Below are 23,478 nucleotides of genomic sequence, written 5' to 3'. Positions count from 1 at the left end.
GTAGATTTATTCACTTTTTGATAAGCTAAAAACAGACGTGTTTCGTGGACGTCCCATCCACTTCATCAAGTGCATAGCTTAAGAGATGTTAGAAGCAGAGAACTTATATACCATGAAAACTGAAAAAAACTGGCGCCAAAGTATCAGCAACCGTTTTTGTTTCAGACTCAAACCTTTACATATTCCTTAAAACATTGTGTCCATTTAGCGTTGTTAAAAAAACAATTATAAAACAGTAATGAGAATTGTGTACAATCGAAATAAAATTGAAATAAAATTGAAACGTCTTCTATATAAATTCCATGTTATAAAAATAAAATAATTTTTTGGATATGTGTGGTGATTCGAACCCGTTGTCTCTTGGTACCATATACCATATCAGTACAGCATCCATGGTCAGTGCCTCTAGACCATGGAAGTATCTGATAGTTGGTCGACATTGCTTAGCTGTTTTTCAAGAGTGATATAGTTATATGGAAATAACCAAAAAAACATGATTATAAAAATGTATGCTCATAGTGAAACACTGACAAGTGTACGTATATGCATCCAACATTGCCCATATCACTATTGCTGAGATGGAATATAAATATGCTTCATTTCACCTATAAAGCCTATGTGGTGTACCAATGATTTTGGTTGTACCATGGTTCACGTATCATGGAGATAGAGGATGATAGTATTCTGTGCCACACCTCAGACCTAATTTTACATGGCTTATTATCCCAGGTAGTAGATCCTCAAAAAATATGTGAGTAAATTGGATACAAGAAAGGATGGCCTCCTGTATAACGTGCGTTATAATACAATCTTAGGCAGTATTAATACATCAGGGGGTGATGACCAAGCAAATGAAAAAAATAATAAATTGACTTGGACTGATCTATTCCATACTTTTGATTATTGGTATGCTGCGGTCCTGAGCAGGAGAAAAGCCTGTATTCTACACTGAAGTGTTGTGGTTGGAGTGGGAAAACCACTTATTAAATAGACTTATCTGATATCCTTTTGGAGCATGCTGGATGGAGGCAAGTTAAAGAAGAATTGGATGTGGGACCAGTGGTGACAGAAGGCGCTGCGGTGCAACACCCCAGAAGGTGAATGGGGATATGAAGCCTTCATATCACTGTTTCACTAGACGGTTTCTATAACATGTGTTGATGAAAGGCGCTGCGATGCAACACCTAAGCAGGTAAGTGGGGATATTGAACCTTTTCACCAGTGCTTTTGGAGAATGGTTTCTGCAACCTGTGGCGACTGAATGCGCTGCGATGCAGCACGCTAACCGGTAAATGGGGATATTAAGCCCACATATCAGTATTTTTAGAGAAAAGTCTCCGTAACCTCATTTAAACCCTGTGGTTTCAATGTGTCCAGTTTGTATATCCAGTAGATCTCCTTTCTGTTTTGATTTTGAATTCTATTAGGGGTGGTGTCCAGAATATGCTCTATAGGCATGATTTTCAGGCTACTAAAATCCTTGTTATTTTGATGGGCCATATGTCGGAATAACCCATGTTTGGGAAAACCCGTGACTACATTGTGTCTGTGAGAATTCATCCTTTTGTGAAAAGGTTGTGTTGTCCTGCCTATATATTTTTTGCCGCAGGGGCATTCTATTAAATATATAATAAAGTCCGTGTCACAGGACATATTACAATTAATTTTAAACACCTCCCCAGTAGATGATGAGATGAAAGTGTCACTCCCATGCGTGATTTTTATGGAACACATACAATTCCTTTTCCCACATTTGGTGATGATTTTTTTTCTTAGATTTCGTTTCATCTTTCCTCTCTATGTGTGAGGAGTGAATTCTGCTGGGAGATAAAATGTTCCTGAGGGTGGGTGCCCTTCTATAGATAATAGAGGGTTTCTTTGGTAGGATTCCCCTAAGAACCGGATCACTTAATAAAATGAACCAATTCTTTTCCAGAATTTCTCTGAACAGTTTATGTTGACAGTTGTAGGTAGTAATAAATTTCGCACTATGTTCAAATTCTATCTTTTCTGCCCTGGATTCGGTGAGAAGGGAATCCTGACTACAAGTGTCTCTCACTTTTTCAATGGATCCCCTGATTAGATCCCTGGGGTAACCCTGTTCAAGAAATTTCTCTTTCAGGGTACCTGATTGATCTCTGAAACCTGATTCTGAGCTACAGTTCCTCCTGATTCTCTGGAATTGGTTGTACGGTATATTGCGCAGCCATTTGTTGTAGTGTCCACTGTTATAGTGGATGTAACTGTTGGTATCCACCTTTTTGAAGAAAGTTTTAGTGTGAATCGCCTGACGCTCTATAAAAAGCGTGAGATCTAAAAAATTGATGCTATCTACAGAGTTGAAAGTAATGCCCCACCAATTGTTGTTGAGGAACTTTGTAAAGGCTGACGGTTCTATAATGCTCCTATCAATAATAAAAATTAGGTCGTTAATGTATCTCTGGTAAAAAACAATCCCCTTCCAAAAGGGGCCTCCATAAATGAACACAAGTTCGAACACCCCCATAAAGATGTTAGCAAAAGTAGGTGCGACCTCTGACCCCATTGTGGTATGTGCGATGGAGGAAGGTAAAAAAAATATTACTGAGAATGAATGATAACCCCGCCCAAAAAATGACTTATGGGCGGGAGATAAACGAGTATCCTCAGCGATTATGTACTCTATGCATAGGAGACCAATTTCCCAGTCAATGTTTGTGTATAGTGATGTGACATCTAGAGATAAAAAAATGTACAGTACAGACCAAAAGTTTGGACACACCTTCTCCTTTAAAGAAGTTTTCTAGGGTTTTCTAATCATCCATTAGTCTTCTTACACAGTTAGCAAACACAATGTACCATTAAAACACTGGAGTGGTGGTTGTTGGAAATGGGCCTATATACACCTATGTAGATATTGCAATAAAAACAAGACGTTTGCAGCTAGAATGGTCATTTACCACATTAACAATGTATAGAGTGTATTTCTGATTCATTTAATGTTAGCTTCATTGAAAAAAATTGTGCTTTTCTTTCAAAAATAATGAAATTTCTAAATGACCCCAAACTTTTGAACAGTAGTGTAAGTGTGCTGAAAATTCCGCCATTTCTGGCCTCCATTGAAATTTTGTTGCAGTGTGTCAGTGAAGTTTTTAACACGAGGTCGCTGTTAAAAATAGTTACCTACAGGCTAACTATTTAAAACTGTGGTTTGTCCGTCACATGGATCACATATAAGTGCGCTGAAAATTCTGCCATTTCTGGCCCCCATTGAAATTTTGTTGCAGTGTGTTAGCGAAGTTATTGACACCAGTTCACTGTTAAAAATAGTTACCTACAGGCCAGCTATTTAGAACTGTGGTTTGTCCGTCACACGGATCACATATAAGTGCTCTGAAAATTCTGCCATTTCTGGCCTCCATTGACATTTTGTTGCAGTGTGTTAGCGAAGTTATTGACACCAGTTCGCTGTTAAAAATAGTTACCTACAGGCCAGCTATTTAAAACTGTGGTTTTCCGTCACACGTATCACATATCACTGCAGTTCAAATCCAGCCATTTGTGGTGAACATGGAAAATATTGTCCTCCATTTAAAATGGGCAAGGTGTATGGTAAGGGAGGGGAAGTGGACGTGATGGTGATGATGGTGCATGCAGAGGACGAGGCCGAGGCTGTGGGCTAGCTGAAATTGTGCCACACACCCACATCTTCTCGCTCGACCTTCCTGTCCCAATTAATATGGGACTGAAGAACACCACTATTGAACACAGAGCAGTGTGAAAAGGTTATAATAAGCAGATAATGCTTCCAGTCACTTAGCCACCACCACAACCACCCTGTCTTCCACACGGTCAAGTCTCAGTAGCCATGAGTCTGGACTGCATATTCCTCACCTTGAGCCTCCTTCCTTCCTCCCACCATGCCGAGTGCCTGGAGACAACTGATCCCACACTTGGACACTCCGAAGAGCTGTTCACTGTTCCATTTATAGATTCGGGCCTCTCGCCCGGTCCACTTGAAGCGGAGCAAGACGAGATCGCATGTAGCGATGCCCAAATATTTGAGCAGCCACGGTCACACAAAGGCGACGGTGGGAAACTGTCACAAGAGGTGGACGATGATGAGACACAATTGCCAGAAAGTCAGGAGGAGGACCAGGGTGCAGAAGTGGAAGACGAGGTGGTGGATGATATAGTAACTGACCCAATCTGGCAGGGGGACATACAGAGCAAGGACAGCAGCACACAGGAGGAGGGAGGAGTAGCACCACAACAGGCAGGAAGAAGCAGTGTGGTGGCCGCAGACAGAAGGCGGGCAACCATTCCCCGTAACATCAACATGCCGGAAATTGCCAGTACAACTGTTAGGTCTTCCCGAGTCTGGTTGTTTTTTAAAGACTGTGCCGATAACCCCAAAAAGGCTATTTGCACCACCTACCAGGCCACCACCAGCATGATCAGGCACAGGGCAGAAAAGCACCCGACTTAGTGGGCCGAACCGCAGGGTCCAGGAACAGTGTCTGCGGGTGGCACCACTGCTTCTTCCGCTGTTGTGCATACAAGCCAATCCTCTGTTCATGGTGCATGCAAAGATGCCTCCTGCCCTGCACCTGTCGTTGCACACTCTCAACTAGCACCATCAGCAAGCATGTCCATGTCCTTGTCCCAGCGCAGCATTCAGTTGTCCCTACCCCAGTCCTTAGAACGCAAGCGCAAATATGCAGCCAACGCCACACAGGCCACACTACTAAATTCACACATTGCGCTCAAAATGTTGCCTTTTAGGCTCGTGGAGATGGAAACTTTCCACAGCCTGATGGTGGCGGCCGTCCCTTGGTACTCGGCACCCAGCTGCCACTATTTCTCCCAGTGTGCCGTCCCCGCATTCCACGAGCACGTGTCCCACAACATTAGCCGTGCCCTCAACAATGCAGTTACTGGGAAAGTCCACCTAATCACGGACACATGGACAAGTGCTTGAGGGCAAGGACGGTACATCTCACTGACTGCACACTTGTTTAACACAGTGAAAGCTGGGACCCAGTTGGACCCTGGGACGGAACACGTCCTCCCGACGCCGAGGATTGCGGGCCCTGGGTCAATCAGGGTTGCCCCCACATTCTACAGCTCATGCACTTCCTCCTCCTCTTCAGAATCCATCTCCGAAATGACCACATCAGTCGTAAGCTGGAAGCACTGCAGCACTGCCTCGGCCAAGTGGCAACAGGCTGTGCTGAAGCTAATATGCTTAGGTGACAAACCACACAACACTGGAGAGTTGTGGACAGCTCTGAAAGAGCAGGCAAATCTGTGGCTGATACCGCTGCACCTACAGCCAGGAGTGGTCGTGTGTGACAATGGCCGAAACCTGGTGGCGGCTCTGAGGCGAGGCGAGCTCACACACGTACCATGCTTGGCCCATGTGCTTAACCTCGTGGTTCAGCGGTTTCTCAAAACCTACCCGGAGCTGCCGGATCTGCTTGTCAAAGTACGCTGCCTGTGTATCCATTTTAGAAAGTCAGCTACAGCTTCCGCCGCCCTTGCAGTGTTTCAGCAGCGTTTGCAGCTTCCGTCTCACCGACAGCTGTGTGATGTACCCACGCATTGGAACTCTACATTGCAGATGTTGGGAAGGATTTGTGAGCAGAAGAGGGCAGTTGTTGACTACCAGCATCAACAAGGCCATCTGTATTCAGTTCAGACTCCACACATAAGACCTCAGGAGTGGACATGGATGTCAGGCATATGTACCATCCTCCAAAGCTTTTGGGAATCAACCAAGATGGTGAGCGGCGATGACGCCATAATTAGTGTCACAATCCTGCTTCTCTGTGTTCTGAAACGCTCTCTGCTTACAATCAAAGAGGATGCATTGCAGGTGAAGCACGATGAGATGGAGCAAGGAACCATACAGGGTGATTACACACAGCCCAGCCTCATCTCATCCCAACATGAATTGGGTGGCAATGAAGAATAGGAGGAGGAGGAGGAGGAGGAGGAGCTAGTTTCATGCGCTATAGACTGTACTACCTCCACAACTGTCATACCGTCTGTTCAGTGTGGATGGCCTGAGGACAGGGAGGAGGAGAGCATGGTCAGTTGTCCTCTTGGTGAGAACACGGAAGTCAGTGCCTTTCCCGTGACCCTCGTGTTCTCCAAATTTTAGGTGACAGCCATTACTGGTTGGTGACACTTCTAGACACAAGTTACAAGTAGAACTTTCTGTCTCTTATTACCGAAGCGGACAGGTCTACTAAAATGGGGCAGTACCAGAAGACCCTTGTTGCAGAATTATTAAAAACAATTCCCATCTGAAAATGCTGGCGGCAGAGGTCACAGTTCGTTGGACAACCAAGGAGTACAGGCGATAGAGACACAACTCCAATCCAACAGAGGCAGAGGAACACTGTCAAAATTCTGGGACAGTTTTCTCAGACCCCCCAATCTTGCAGGCCCTGAGGCACGGGGTACTCTCACAAGGAGTGCAAAGTTTGGAAAGATGGTGAGGGAGTACCTTGCCGACCGTACCAACGTCCTCCGTGATTCCTCTGTGCCTTATAATTATTGGGTATCCAAGCTGGATACGTGGAATGAACTGGCTCTCTATGCCTTGGAGGTCCTGGCCTGCCCTGCCACTAGCGTTTTATCAGAGCGGGTTTTTAGTGCCACCGGTGGAATTATAACCGATAGGCGCATCCGCCTGTCAACTGAAAATGCTGACAGGCTGACTCTTATAAAAATGAACAAGGGGGAAATTGGGCCAGACTTCTCAACACCACCGAATGATGGCAGGGTAACCTAAACTCAAAAACAGTGTCTTTTTTTGGGAGGTCTAATTCTATTCCTATGTACCTCTGTGTTCACACCCAGACATGGGTATACGCTTACTAATTTTGTCTATTTGCTCTTGTCCTCCTCCTTCTCCTCATTCTCTATCACCACATCATTCACCACCATATCTACCATATCACCTTCTCTACGTGTCTTGCAAGGGGCATTGGAGTTCCTCCAAATTTTTGGCAGCTTTTGCATTCAGTGCATAGGCAAACACTATGGGAGACCCACTTCCTAATAATGGAACATTGTTTTTAGGAGCCTCCCCAACCGCTACGTCTCTTCCAAGGGGCATTGGAGTGCCTCCAAATTTTTGGCAGCTTTTGCATTCATTGCATAAGCAAACACTAGGGGAGACCCACTTCCTTATAATGGGAACATTGTTTTTAGGAGGCTCTCCGACCTCTACGTCTCTTCCAAGGGGCATTGAAGTGCCTCCACATTTTTGGCAGCTTTTGCATTCGCTGCATAGGCAAACACTAGGGGAGACCCAGTTTCAAATAATGGGAACATTGTTTTTAGGAGGGTCTCCAACCTCTATGTCTCTTCCAAGGGGCATTGGAGTGCCTCCAAATTTTTGGCAGCTTTTGAATTCACTGCATAGGAAAACACTATGGGAGACCCACTTCCTAATAATGGGAACATTGTTTTTAGGAAGCTCTCCGACCTCTACGTCTCTTCTAAGGGGCATTGGAGTGCCTCCAAATTTTTGTCAGCTTTTGAATTCACTGCATAGGCAAACACTATGGGAGACCCACATCCTAATAATGGGAACATTGTTTTAGGAGGCTCCCCGACCTCTACATCTCTTCCAAGGGGCATTGTAGTGCCTCCAAATTTTTGGAAGCCCTTGCAGTCACTGCATACGCAATACCAGTATAGGAGACTCACTCGTTAATAATGAGAACAACAAAGCATAGCCAGCTGATGGCTCTCTAACAATAGCGAGGGCCGACTGCTGGCCCTTTAAGAATAGTAATAGCTATGCTGTATCATCTCCCCCACACAGACTGTCATGGGATGAAAGATGAAAGGTGTTAGTAATCTCTGCTCCTCTCACACTTGTAATCACTCTGCAGTAAAACCAGAGAGGACAGCAGACTGCCTATCATTACATGTCTCACACAGCCGTAAACCTGCCCTGAGGTTTTGTGGGTGTGTGTTTTTTTCCCTTGTCTGTTACTGCTTGCTTATGATTGGTCAACATCATATACGGAAAGAGGTGCACGCCCCAGGATCATATCTCTAATAACATCCCAAGGAACATAAATGATAACCTAAATGTTGAATGGTAAGAAATTAAAAAAATACTTTAGCGCCGATTCATCAAAGTGAATTATGACAGAATTCACTCCAGTTTTCCTCATCTCCGCCAAATTGGGCTGGATTGTGAGCAAGGCATGGGCGTGATGCCACAGCTAGTCTAATTTATGATGACCTGTGGCATTGCCTATGCCATAAATCTTAGTCGAGTCCCAGACTGGAGTAAGACTTGTGGCGAGGTGCATGATAGTGCACATCAAATGTGAGACACTGCTGATTCATTAGAGGCATGCATCAGATTCCAGCATGCTCCCTCCTCCAACCAGTGTGAAAATCGCCTTTTTTTGATGAATCATGGCCTAGGCTTTAGTCAACGCAGCAGTCACTGTTCCATGATGTGAATAGTTTAACATGCTCAATCTGTTGAAAGACATAGGGAAAAGCCAGCACACTGCTAGTAGAAGAGGTTGTGCCTGAGGAAAGGACTGTGTTCCTGTAATACTGTAGTGTAAACTTCAACACCAAAATGACAAGCGTAGAAATTCTTGCTGCAAAAGTAGTTTATTGAGATCCGGCGCCAAAGAAAAGACAGATGTTTGTCCAACATTTCGACCGACAAATGGTCTTTTTTAAGGACATCTGCTGTGCATGGATATAATAGGTTTATTTAGATAAATGTACACATATGTACAAAATTTACAAATCAAGGGGAAAAAAATAGGTAAAAAATAATAATAAATGCACTGAAAAGGGGATAAACATAGAGTGTAACACTGGGATGGGAAAGGATAAGATTAAAGGTGAGATAGGGGATCACAATAAAGAGATCCATTACCAAAGGAGAAACAAACATGGCAATCTTAAATAATACTATATTACAAGAAAAGCAAAAAACAGAAGTCAGCGTGAATATAATGAATGCAGGTGGACATGTAGGCATATATGAACTGTGTCATCGATCATAACCTCCATCAATTAGGCAGATTTCAGACTGGCTACAAAAAGTGTCTTTCTCTCTAAAGGCCCTGTTATGTAATGCACTCAGAAATAGCTCACTGACTTAATGGAAGCCATGTAATGCTTCATTTTCCCTGTGGTGGCGCTATTAAGGAATTGCTGCCAAATTCCCTCATTACAAATGACTACTGAGAGTCCCAGCGGCACGACCCCTGTGATCAGTTCTATTTAAAATGGATCAGGGCTAAGTGGACAAACCGTGCAGAATGGCCGTACTCTATAAATGATAACAGAAACTGTAGGAGGTTTTTCTACATTTATTTGCATTGCATCTTCATTACCACTCACTTATATGCAACGAAGACTTCCTGACTGAATTGAATGCCTCCATATCAAGCCTTCTCCACACGTGTAAGTCCATATTATAAGGGTTAACTAGGTATTTTCATATATTCGAATGACAAAGTTACTTATTATGCCCACCAAAGTACTTCTTTGTCAACAACCTAATATGTCCCTCAATTGCTTCTTTATCAGTTATCCATTATACCCTCTACCTATTGCACTCTTTCATTTTATAAAATAAAGGAAGTACATTTTTTCTTTCATTTTGCATTTAGTTCTGGCTCATTATAGAGCCTCAATGATTGTATTCCATACAGAGATGCAGGTCATGTATAATCCCATGGATGATTGTCCTCTGCTATATCAGCCATATAGCAAACACTGTACGATTAATAATAATATAATAAAAAACATTTTTTAACGTCTATCTACAGTTATGGTACATGCACCACATGGATATATGGCTTTTATTCATTAGTACCGGTGAAGAAAGCCCTTTTGTTTCGCTAAAGAATGTAGCTGACCACAAAAATAGGAACTAAATGCTAAGATTTTTGCCAATTACCATACATAGAACTCTTAAACTTGAGTGCGCCAAGTACTTACAGCCCCTCTCCAAGACTTGTACAACTATTTATCTAAGACACCTTTGTTTAATGACACAATGGAGGAAAAAGCTGAAGGAGAGACACAGACGTAGTTCTGCGAGTCTTTACAAGTAATGCCGATACTAGATGTAGAGGGTCAAGACTTACAACTGAAATGCCACATCTGGAAGGTATGCAGATATTCAAGGTACAAAGCATGATTAGCTATATTGTTGGGTAAGGATGAACAATCACCCTTAAGATCAAATGTTCAAAAATTCCTTCTAAGAAAAAGGTTTGTTCTTCTTTAGTAGTGTTTCTATGTCCTGTTTCTAGCTGAGTGCTTTTGCAAAACTGATACAAATTTTTCAGAACAACTCCTGTTTCTGATGGCTTTCTGCTCCTTGCTTCCTTCTCAGTGTTAGAGATAGCAGGTGGGAGTGGGTAGTACATAAATCTGCAATGGAGAAAATGGAGAAGTTAAGTTCTCCATCTTCCCCGCACTTGTGCTATGATTCCCTCATTCGAGAGAATCGGATCACAGTAAACTAACACTCTGCTAAATCTCTGTAGAGTTTGAGCCAAGTATCATTAGCGTAACCAGCCCGATTCTCTTACAACATTTTGCAGTGCATCCAGCAGTCATAATACATGACAGTAATTGTAATACAAGATACATCAATGAGCAACAACAATAAATGGAATATCAGTACTAAGTACTTATCCCTTTAATGACCAGGACTGTAAGGGTCTTATTAATCAGACATTTTTTTCATTATTTTTGCCACCTTGCTTTACAATAGCCATAACTTTTCTATTTTTAAGTGACGTGGCTGTAAGCTATCTTGTTTTATGGAGCATAAAAGGACAAATTTAATTATTTTTCAACGCTTTATTGGCTACATATAGATTATTGGTTCATTTATATAATTTTCTTGTTTTTTTTTCAAATATAGAAAAAAGCTAGTGTCTCACAGTGAGAATTAAAATACTAGACATGACATTTTATCCAAAAATGTATTTAAAAATATAACTAGATCTTCATTAGAAAACATGGCTCCCAGAGCGAGGTATTTACACATACTTATTTGGTACTGTTCATATTTTGTACCAAATAACCAGTTGAATTCTTCATGTGGATAACTGGATACATAACATTTGTATATATTTTTTGTTATATGTATGTAACAAAATGAATTTTATCTGAAAAAAAAACTTTTTCAAAAATTTTTTTTTCCCAAGTAACTGGTGATCCAATAGATGCTGCTATTAAAGCAGAAATAATAAATAATAAAGGAAAAAACATGTTGACTAGTAGATGAGCGGATCAATTCTCGCAACCCCTGTCTACAGCCCAGGTCAGTGCTCTCTGGCAGTGGACAGGAGCTACGTAAATGTCGTTAGCCTCAGGGATTCCAGGATTGGTTTATGATTCACTGGTTTGGCGCGTTGTCATTTGTGCTATTAATGGATGACATCATGGCAGGCCGGCAAATCAAAGCCATGTAGGGGAACCTGGAAGGGAAGCTCAGGAAATTCATGGTCGGCTTTGATTTGCCAACCTGGCATGATGTCCTCCATACCAAGCACAGATGACAACGCGCCATCCTGGCAAAATGATAAGCCAAGTCTGGGAACCCTCCTGTCCACGGCAAGAAAGCACTGACTTGGTCTGTGGACTTGGGTTGCAAGAAGTGACCCGCTCATCTCTACTAGAGAACACATTTTTTTTCCTTTATTGTTTATTACTTCTGATTTAATGGTGGCATCCATGGGAGATCCAGTTACTCAGAAAAACAGCTCCTTATAATATCAGAAGTGACTGTCAGAGCAGACCAGGGTCTGTGTGGACCCAGCAGTTCTGCCATGCTTGGCAGACCCCCAACGGTTATGTTATCACCAGATCCTATGGAAGCATCAGCACAGCAGTTGTTTCTATTCACTCATTGAACATTAAGCACTATGTACCTGACAAAAGAAACTTTAAAAAACACTGAGAGAATTAGGAGAAGAATCTAGTTGGCACAAGACGTCATGTAAGCAAATTGCATATTCACGGTCACATGAAGACTGCCAAAACTGGCAACCATAGCCGTATCCTATGAGTGTGCTACATACTGGTAAAGCACCACTCCAGTGTTTTTTTTTTTTTTTACCGCTGGAATGGTGCTTTAAATGAAACTCCCCTGCCCCCAGTCATATACTCACTCTTCGGTGTCTTTACCGTTTTTCGGCACCACTCTGGTTCCGCGGCGCCATCCTGTGAGCGCAACTTCTGACTGATTGGAACTCAGAAGCTATGTCACAAGCTCTCAATGCAAGACTATGAAAGCCAGAACGAAACTCTCATAGACTTACATTGATTAGTGACCTCTGGCTCACTCCATGAATCACTGGAGCAGCCGGCAGGTCAGAAACTGCAGGTGATGGACCGGAGTGGTGGCAAAAACAGATTAAAATGCTTGAAGGTGAGTATCAGACAGGGGGAGGGGACTTGGATTTTCAGCACCACTCCAGCGGTGAACTAAAAACAATACTGGATTGGTGCTTTTACTTTACGATTTGACCTACTCCCAGAAGAAAATTTGATTAACTTGGAAAACTCTTTTAAGTCAGACTGAAATAGGAGTAAAATATGGAATTTTCGCTCCATCCCAATTAGTAATTTACAAAATACATAAGTCCATTAGTGTCCCTTTAATAGAAGATTTATATTGGCATATAAAAGGGTTCATCCACGTATTATAACAGCTGTGGGTCAAAGGTTGCCCATCCTTAATGAAAACCACAGTATTGTATTTTTTGGAAATGAACACAGTAATAAAGCAGCTGCTTTCACCTACATGTGCGACAAAAGAATATAAAAAAAGTTTTCTAATTATTGATCCCAATGGGTTATTGCTCATAGGAGAGGTTCGTCCTGCATTAATGGATATTAGGACTGGTGGGTGCAGGCTCCATGTACAGATTACCACTGGTGATTGCATACTTGTACACATATCATCCTCCACTCTGCTCGGGGAGGAGGCGAAACTCACATTCCACCCAGTGAGAAGCCTGGGAGGGAGCAGCTCTCCACACAACCCTCACTGCTGGCTGTCACTGTCTGGGGACACTTCTTCACCAGCTAGCAGAGCTCTGGAGATCCTAGCCTCCTCTCTGCAGTTTGCACATTTATTCTGCACATATTTTGGATAACCTGTAGAATTCATCACATCGCCAGATGGTTATCTATCCAAACTTATTTAACCAGTGACGGTCCAGAGAGTGTGAGTGACAAGTACAGCACCTTTCCCGGACTCCAGGAGACGTGCAGCCACCATGTCATCAGGGTCCATCATCTAAGTCAGAAGTGACCTTGCATTACCTGCTGAATTCATTACAGCGCAGAAATGGATCAGCACAAGGGAAGATACTGCATTTGGGTGTGTTTGATGGGATTGCTGGGACTCGGTGGCATGGCCGAAGGTGGCTGTATGGAGGCGAGAAAGTGCTGTAAAGGCAGAGATTTGACATGTGTCAGCAAGGGCTGGAGGATGGACAGGGAATATGGGACTTGCTTCTGTGATCAAGTGTGCACATCAACCAAGGACTGCTGTCACGACTATGCACAGGCATGTCCCGGTAAGCAAATATCACTGCGGCTATGCTATTATTCCCTCTGTTCAGGATATATGTCCGGCAATGCTCCCAATGTATACGCTGAAAGTATATAGAGTAGAGAGGGCTGGCGTATGGCAGATAACATATATTCTCACTGTATTTAAAAGCATGGACTTGTATGATTAATTTTTATTATAAGGTGAGTTAATAGTTATCATACAGTTGCATACATTTGTGCCATATGTAAGAGATTTTTCCCGCATGTATACCAAACAAAAACTGTACATGGTGAGAACAGAGTTTAAGGGATTGTTCGCACCCAACGTTTTGACGTGTTTTTTTTCTGCCCCGCATATACAGAAAAACAATTTTGTCTGATTATTGAATTTTTGGTGTGTTTTTTTTACACATTTTAGTGCAGATTTGAAGCTGCTTTATTCAATTCACTTTTTTTAGTACAGAAAAGTTTTCATTCTGCTCTTTCTTAGCCTCCCCATAAAAGCCTACAGAGAAAAAAAGACACCCAAAAAAATATGGTTCAACAGCGAAGTGGGAACGAACTTCCATGGAATCACATCCTTTTTGCTTGCAGAGATAAATGAAGCAAATTTCCTGCACAAAAAAGCTCAGCAGAAAAAACGCAGCATTTATGCTATGCGAGAACATGGCTTTTGAGAAGTTTTTATTTATTTTTTTAGACTTTTAAATTCATCTTTCAAGAGATTTTCTTCCTATGTCACATGTGGTAAATTTGTTCTACCATCTTACATAGATGAGCAAAGCTTTTAAAATTTGAGGATGATCAAAGGGAGACTAATTCTCTGAACACTGAAATTCCGACTAGCGCTAATCTTAGATATAAAAGGTCTGATGACCTGTTGCCTGTGGTTGTTGAAGAATAGTCTAAAAAATGCTCAAACTTGTAGTTGAAAAACCACCTTAGACTCATAAAGCCTATATTAACTCTCTCAAGAAGTTGCATTTATAATTTTTTCTTGTGTAGGCTCCAGGCTGTCATCTTATCAAAAGCAATTCAGGAAGACAAGGAACAATTCAGAAATTCCTTTTAACATCCTCATCTGGGTGGATAAATCTTGGCTCTAGTACTTTAGGAAATGACTAATTGACCTTATTCTTGATTTCAGAATTTTCACTCGCTCCTTAGAACCATAATCAGGAAAACACGCCTAGTTTATGGAATGAATGAGAAGAGTTTTATGAATGTGTATTTGTTGGTATATACTAATAATACTGACTACAAATAGTTAATAAATATTCAGTCCTAATGGTGATGACTAAATGACCAATTCATCATGGATCTTCAAAACATACATGAAAAATGACAAGTATTTGTTAGAATTTTTAAGTGTGGGTCAATACTATGAGGACACCTGAGCTGATCTTGGGGACCAGATGTAAGGCGTGATTATTTCTGTATATATGGCTCGCCCTTTAAACCATAGGGACCCAGATATAGGAATAAGTTAGAAGCTCAACTTAATCTCCTTACTCGCAAAGCAAAATCTATACCAGGGCACCTGCCTAACATGTACTCTTATAATACTCATGCCTTCTAATGTGGCAGAGGGGTCTTTGATTTCTTCAGATACGGGGACCAGGATGCTACTTCTACCTTTGCAAAACCTTATTGCTATATTCCTGAATAAAATAATTCTTCTACCTCATCTTACTGCCATAATAAGCTCTCAAGCACCATGTTTAGACAGTGTTTGCCTTGAGCACTACAGGTGCTGGAACTGTCAAACCGTAACTAAAGTTAACTCTAAAGGAAAAGTCCACCATTGAAAATCATTTTAAAATAGTCCCTAGAAAGTTATGCTACTTTGTAAAACATTTTCTTTATTGACGGTTTACCACTTTATAATTAGACGTTACATTGTCTGCTGGGGTTGTAAAGATAAATCCAAGATTCTGCTGTAGTCATATAATACTCTATGGGAGCTCAGAAGACAGTCAAAGTTAGGTCTCATTCACACGTCAGTATTTTTCATCAGTATTTCATCAGTGTTTCTATGCCAATACCAGGAGTGTCTCCAAAACACACATCAAGTGTCAGTCTTTCAATTATAGTTTTTCTTTATAGTTTTTTTTTTTTTTTGGCATACAAAAATGGATGAAAAATGCTGATGTGTGAATGAGGCCTTAAAGTGGCTATCTAGGTTCCTCCATACTAAGCCATATTTGCCAGAGTTTATATGTGGTAATTGTGCTGTGATGAAAACACTTTCTCTTCAGGAGCCTGTGAGAGACTTGTGTTTATACAAAGTAGCTAATCAGAGCTATGTTAGGCTTCTTTCACAAGTCCTGATATTTCCTGTACTGGAAAAAACAGTACCAGAGATATCGGTGTTTGTGTGTCTGTGTGTGGGATACGTGTGGCAACTGTGTGCCATCCGTATGTCGCATCAGTATCACATGTATCGGTGCCTGGGAATCAGCAGTACAGTTTGCGCTTTTCCCAAGCACCGGCTACTGGAGGCATCTTTCATCATTGTCCCCTGCTCCCGCTAAGATCAGGGCCCGGCGGGACAGGGGCCTGGCAAATGAGGGCCGACGACCGCCGACGCCAGTGAAAGCGTGCGAGGGCACACATACAGCTGAAGTGTATTGCGGCGTACAAGTCTGCGCTCTGCAATACACGCTGCTGGCCAATCAGCGGCCAGCAGTTGAAGTCGACAAGCATGTGACGGGGCGCATGACAGTGACGTCACATGCTCCCATCGCATGCCACGACTTCTGGCTTCACAAGAGGACGCACGCAGCGCAGAAGCGAAGGAATGGTGAGTATTTATTTATTTGTTTTTTAAAAATCATTGGCAATAATATTATGGATGTTTATGGGGTGCATTATACTACTATGGATGGGGTGCATTATACTACTATGAATGGGGTGCATTATACCACTATGGATGTTTATGGGGATCATTATACTACTATGGATGGGGTGCATTATACTACTATGGATGTTTATGGGGTGCATTATTCTACTATGGATGAGGTGCATTATACTACCATGGATGGGTGCATTATACTACTATGGATGGGGTGCATTATACTACCACGGATGGGGTGCATTATAGTACCATGGATGGGATTCATTATACTACCATGAATGGGGTGCATTATACTACTATGGATGGGGTACATTATGCTACCATGGATGTCTATGGGATGCATTATACTACTTTGAATGTTTATGGGGGTGCATTATACTACTATAGATGTTTATGGGGTGCATTATACTACTATGGATGGGGTGCATTATACTACTATGGATGTTTATGGGGGGTGCATTATAATACTATGGATGTTTATGGGGTGCATTATATTACTATGGATGTTTATGGGGGTGCATTATACTACTATTGATGGGGTGCATTATACTACTATGGATGTTTATGGGGTGCATTATACTACTATGATTGGGGTGCATTATACTACTATGGATGGGGTACATTATACTACTATGGATGGGGTGCATTATACTACCATGGATGGGGTGCATTATACTACTATGGATGGGGTGCATTATACTACCATGGATGGGGTGCATTATGCTACCATGGATGGGGTGAATTATACTACCATGGATGTTTATGAGTGTATTATACTATTATGGATGTTTATGGGGTGCATTATACTACTATGGATGTCTATGGGGTGCATAATACTACTATGGAAGAGGTGCATTATACTACCATGGATAGGGTGCGTTATTCTACAATGGATGGGGTGCATTATAATACTATGGATGGGGTGCATTATACTACCATGGATGGGGTATATTATACTACTATGGATGTTTATGGGGTGCAATATAGTACTATGGATGACGTGCATTATACTACCATGTATGGGGTACATTACACTACTATGGATGGGGTGCATTACACTACTATGGATGGGGTGCATTATACTACTATGGATGGGGTGCATTATACTACCATGGATGGGGTGCATTATACTACCATGGATGGGGTGCATTATACTACTATGGATGGGGTGCATTATACTACCATGAATGGGGTGCATTATACTACCATGGATGACTATGAGTGTATTATACTACTATGGATGTTTATGGGGTGCAATATAGTACTATGGATGAGGTGCATTATACTACCATGGATGAGGTGCATTATACTACTATGGATGGGGTGCATTATACTACCATGGATGGGATGCATTATACTACTATGGATGGGGTGCATTATACTACCATGGATGGGGTGCATTATACTACCATGAATGGGGTGCATTATACTACCATGGATGGGGTGCATTATACTACCATGGATGTCTATGGGTGTATTATACTACGATGGATGTTTATGGGGTGCAATATAGTACTATGGATGTGGTGCATTATACTGTATATATGGTTTTGCAAGAAAAATTTCAGTATAATCTGTGTTTTCATTTTTTTATCCTTTGTAATCTCTGGGATTTTCGGTCCAGTGGGCGGTCCTATCAGTGACAGCTATTTCTGTATGCTCACTTATACATAAAAAGCTGTCAGTCACTGATAGAACCGCCCACTGGACTAATAAACCCATAAAGTGCAGACAGCAAGGGTGCACTAAGCACCTTTATTAGCTTTTTAAATTAAACTTCAGTTTCTCCAGAATGGGGGCAACCATTATTATATAATTTTTATATTATAAAAGAGAAAGAAATTCTGAAATTTGTAAAAAAAAAATTATATGGCTAGAGCTATGTGAGGGCTTGATTATGCGTCATGAGCTGTAGTGTCCCCTTTGGGGACTTTAACCTGCAATCATTTGATCTATTATACTATATGCTGCAATACCACAGTATATACTGTATTGTGGTACTATGGCAAGTAGTATAAAGTGTGGTCTCCTTTTAAAAGCTTAACTTCAGCTAGGTACCAAGATGGCGGCTATGGGAGCTAAATGATCGCAGGTTAAAGTCCTCTGGGAGGACTAAACAGGAAATGCACCTTTAGGCTTCATGCACGCAGCAGCACAAAGTAAGCCGCTATACGGTGACGCATGTTGAAAGGATTCTCACAAGAATTAAACTCATGGGCTCATTCTTTAACAGTTATATTGTATATGCATTTTGGGACAACACTAAAGGGAGTCTGTCAACCCAAGCTAACAGTAGCCACTAAACAAATAGCCTTGTATGTCACCCAGCTTTTTAACCTCCTCATGTACCCTGCCATACACGTACGTCACGGTGAAGAGGTATGCATAAGTAGCAGCCTCCATAGCTGTCCCCGATTCATACAAGGCAGAAGTACATGTATAGAATCTGAGAGCAGAATGATGTAGGGGCAGATAACCTGATTCCAGCAATGTATCACCTACTGGGCTGCTTGGGGTAGTTTGTAATATAACCCCTGTTTTTTCTGTTGTAGATCTAGCAGTGCTCAGAATGCTGATCTGTGTATTACCCCACCCACACCACTGACTGGCAGCTTCCTGTGTACACTGTGCATTGTTAGCAAGCTGCTAATCAGTAGTGGGGCCGAGGTTACACAGTTTAGCCGGACTATCTGGCAAACGACACCTAGTCTTCTAGTTATAATCTCCTGCTGATAAAACACTGATTGTATTGAAACTACAGTAAGCTGTTGAGCAAGTAACACATCCCTGGAATCAGGCTCTCTACCCGTAAATTATGCTGCTCTCAGATTAAATAGCAAAAGCCTGCTGACAGATTCTCTTTAAAGTGAACCTATGATAAAGGTTTTCCATTAACCACCCATTCTATATGTGCCACCTAGCAGGTCCTTATTATAAAAACCTATGTAATCAAACTTGCAAAATTCACATTTTAATTAGAGATGAGCGGACCTAAACTTACAAGTCCGTGCAAAAAGCAAAACACGGACTTATTTTGGAAGTCCGTTTTAATGTTCGGAGTTACGAGGGAAGTCCAGGGTGAGAGAGAAAGTTCGGGTCCACGTTGTTTTTAATGGCGTTTGGATTCTCATTCAGGTTCGGGTACCAGAACTCGAACTTCCCCGGGTCCGCTCATCCCTAATTTTAATATGATTGCATATCTATGCAGAGCACCACCCCTAGTCACCAAGATGTGTCTACTCCCGGTGTAACAGGCTATAGTATACCCCGAGTCCAGACTATACCCGGGGTTAAAGTGGCCTAGGCTAGATTATATGTATACCCTGTGTATATTATGGCCTAGACCAATTTATACTACGGGGTATAAATTGGCCTAGGTCATTTCATACACCTTCATGCCAGATTATGCCCCCCTTGATATCAGCAGCGTTGAGTGATATACACAAGAATTACTTAATTTTTCAACATGTTATTGGGGGTTCAGGTCTGTCAGGTAAATTATGTGAGAAGATTACTGACTTAAATCTTAAAGCTTTAAACATATACACTTTAATTACTTGAACCAGAAAAACTTCAAAATCAGTAAAAATATTAGACTTCCACAAAGATATAATGAGGTAAAGAATCCGACCGCACTTCTCAGTAGTTATACATTAAAAGCAGCTGTGTGTCCGAGTATGATAGAAAAAGATCTGCATACTTTTCAACCAATCAGAGAGAGAGTAAGAAAACCAGTGAAGTGATAAGATCAAGTTACAATTGCATTCTAAGGTAAAAGCAGTTATCTTAATGGACAACAGTGTAATCTCAGATGTAATGACTGTTGTCCGTTACCAGTCACATTGTATTGTAAGATCAATCTTCATCATGTGATTAACAACACAAATACCTTCCCACTATGTGTAAGTCAGTCAGTTTTAAGTTATTTTAAGACGGCCTGGAACCCGTCTGAAAAAGCGTTAAAAAACGACAAAAAGAGAGCACATATGCATAAATCGCTAAATCGCGCTCTGCTTTGGCTAAAAAAAGTAGGTTATAAAAATAAAGTGTTTTCCTATATTATAGAAGAATGCCCTAACAGTTTATATGAAGATGGGATCTGCAACCCAGACAATTAGTTTAAAGAGAACCTGTCACCAGAACAAAAGTGTGCAGTTTTTGCTCTAATATTATGCCGCTGTTCCCATAATAAAGATTTTTTGCTTTGTTGAAATCCTCCATACTGTTCCAGAGCTATGGACCTTTTGATTTAGTGCTAATTTCTATGGTCTTTATCAAAGGGGTGTGGCTAACAAGGTTCTTTGGGGGCATGTGTTTAGGCTGCTCTGCATAATTACCCTGTGAGCAACGCCCTCTTGGTAAAGACAATAAAAATTAGCAAGGTAAGGAAAAAATGGGGCACTCACCACTGTGCTTCAAAATAAGCTTTATTTCCGGTTCCAAACTGAGATTGTAGAGACCATATGGCTGATAGCTGTTTCCCTTGTAAATCACACAAAACGGCTATCAGCCACATGGTCTCCACAATCTCCGTTTGGAACCGGAAATAAAGCTTATTTTAACACCTAAGGCTATGTTCACACATGTTGGGTTTTTCAGCGTTTTTGCTGCAGATTTCTATGTAAATTTTCAGCTGTGTCTTGCAGTACCAGCAAAGTCTATGAGAAACCAGAATTCTCTGTTCACACCATGTTTTTGTTGCTGCGTATTTTGTGCCTTGGTTGGGTTTTTGGAAAATCGAGCATGTCACTTCTTTCAGCGTTTTTTCACCCATAGGAACTAATGGGTGGTGGAAAAACGCTGAAAAAACGCACCAAAATTTGCATCAGCGTTTTTGATGGCAAAATAGAATGGAGTTCTTTTTTTTCACAGAACTTTATGTACATGCATAAATAGAGACAGAAGGACAGTGCAAAAAAGCTGAAAAAACGCATCAAAACCTGCGTTTTTGACGCAGCTGATTTCCTGCCAGAGATTAGGTTTTGCTGCAGATTTGTGACACTGAAAAACCCAACATATGTGAACATAGCCTAATGGTGAGTGCCTCATTTTCCCCTTACATGACTACGTGGACTATTGCCTGGAGAGCACCATCGAGACGGTTAATCAGCTGATTTTCATTATTGCTGATTCAATGCACATAATGTGAAGGAAAGCAGTGTACAATCCCTGTTTTTCTACAATTAGTGGACCAGAAAAATTAGCCCTACATAAAAGGCCCATATCTCTGGAACCAAATAGAGGATTTAAAAAAAAATGGAAAACTCAGAGGAGCAACAGGAATAAAATAAGAGCAAACACTGGTCCCCTTCGGCCTGGTGACAGGTCCTCTTTAGTATGTAATAGTGAGTTCAGTTTTGGTTCCCCCGCTATGACTTTATGGTGTAACCTCCATTTTTAATTTTTAGATTGAATCATTTACAAAGATTTTAATCTTAGAAAGTACTGAAGTGCCAAGTGTTCTATCTCACTGGTTAGGCTCAGTATATCGTGGGGATTCAGCAGCCAAATGAAAGACTGAAATCCAATTAAATGTGTTTGGTTGTAATTATGGTGCTAAAATCAGTGCAACCAGTAATTATATATAAGAGGGAAACTCATTTTTTACATGGATGATATACGGTAGTTGTGTTGTGCTTCATAAAGGAGTTACTGGATTTAGATTAATAAGACATAATCACTGTGTAATTTGGAAATGTTATTTAACTTGCTAAATAATTTGCATTTTAATTTCTCATCATTTTCAAGGTATCTGTTTGCTGTCATTGAAGGGGAAAACTCATGTATTTACAGGCTGCACACCTGTATATGCCCAGTGCTACTGACTGTGATGTGAAGGGTTAATGCAAATCAATTTAATCTAGGTAATCTTTTGTGAGCATCAGCCACAGCCAGGGCTGCCACCAGGAATTTCGGGCCCCCTTGAGACTCCACCGAGGCTCCACCCCAGCTCCGCCTCCACCCCCACCCCAGCTCCACCTCCACCCCAGCTTCACCTCCACCCCAGCTCCACCTCCACCCCAGCTCCGCCTCCACCCCAGCTCCGCCTCCACCCCAGCTCCACCCCCACCCCAGCTTCACCTCCACCCCAGCTCCACCCCCACCCCAGCTTCACCTCCACTCCAGCTCCGCCTCCACCCCAGCTCCGCCTCAACCCCAGCTCCACCTCCACCCCAGCTCCACCTTCACCCCAGCTCCACCTTCACCCCAGCTCCACCTCCCCCCCAGCTCCACCTTCACCCCAGCTCCGCCTCCACCCCTTGAACCTTCCACAGTCCCACCGCCCACTCTTGGAAAAACTCTACTTTCTGCACCACAAGACTTTTCTGGCCGGGCCCTACTCTACTCTAACCTATTAAACATTTCTTATAATACTCAATACTCTTTATAGGTATATTTGTATTTATTTTTCTTTAAGGGAATGCGTTACATACATTTATTAAACTAATAGAAACCAGATTGTGACACTGTTTTTTTATAATCTGTATTTCTGATTGCAGATTATTTCATTCTATTTCCTGTACATTTATGGAAGCTGCTCTCTTGCCTGTTTGGAGATATGGACATTGGACATATGCATGTGTATATATCACAAGACATTACATGGGACTCTATTTCCTTGGGAGAGTTTTCTATACATATTCTCATGTTTAGTGACATAAATAATAATAATAATTTTTATTTATATAGCGCCAACATATTCTGCAGCACTTTACAATTAAGCGGGGACGTGTACATACATTATATTCAATACAAGGTAAGACAGTTAAACAGTTACATTAGGAGTGAGGTCTCTGCTCGCAAGCTTACAATCTACAAGGAAATGGGGGGACACAGTAGGTGAAAAGTGCTTGTTATTTCAGGTCAGGCATTATAATCTGGGGTAGTGTATTCCAGAGAACTGGCGCAGCACGAGAGAAGTCTTGGATACGGAGGTGCGAGGTTCAGATTATGGGGGATGTTAGTTTTAGGTCATTTGTAGAACGGAGGGCACGTGTGGGGCAATAGACAGAGATGAAAGAGGAGATATAAGGTGGTGCAGAACTGTGGAGAGC

The 23,478-nt window shown here is 41.8% G+C and overlaps 1 protein-coding gene across 1 annotated transcript in view; it reads left to right on the top strand.

Annotated features, from left to right (window-relative positions):
- The first annotated feature begins 12,970 nt into the window (after positions 1-12,970).
- SBSPON (somatomedin B and thrombospondin type 1 domain containing) overlaps positions 12,971-23,478 on the top strand; it is a 33,752-nt gene continuing 23,244 nt past the window's right edge. Inside the window, exon 1 of the mRNA XM_073676745.1 lies at positions 12,971-13,589. Within this exon, the coding sequence (XP_073532846.1) occupies positions 13,358-13,589 (232 nt within the window). The 5' untranslated portion in view covers positions 12,971-13,357. The remainder of the gene's footprint in view (positions 13,590-23,478) is intronic.

This window comes from Phyllobates terribilis, unplaced genomic scaffold (assembly GCF_046119375.1).
Source record: "Phyllobates terribilis strain yellow unplaced genomic scaffold, ASM4611937v1 Scaffold_4__5_contigs__length_816908805, whole genome shotgun sequence".
NCBI classification, from domain to species: Eukaryota; Metazoa; Chordata; class Amphibia; order Anura; family Dendrobatidae; genus Phyllobates; species Phyllobates terribilis.
The sequence above is the reverse complement of the archived record's forward strand: the minus strand, read 5'-3'. Positions and strand labels throughout refer to the sequence as shown.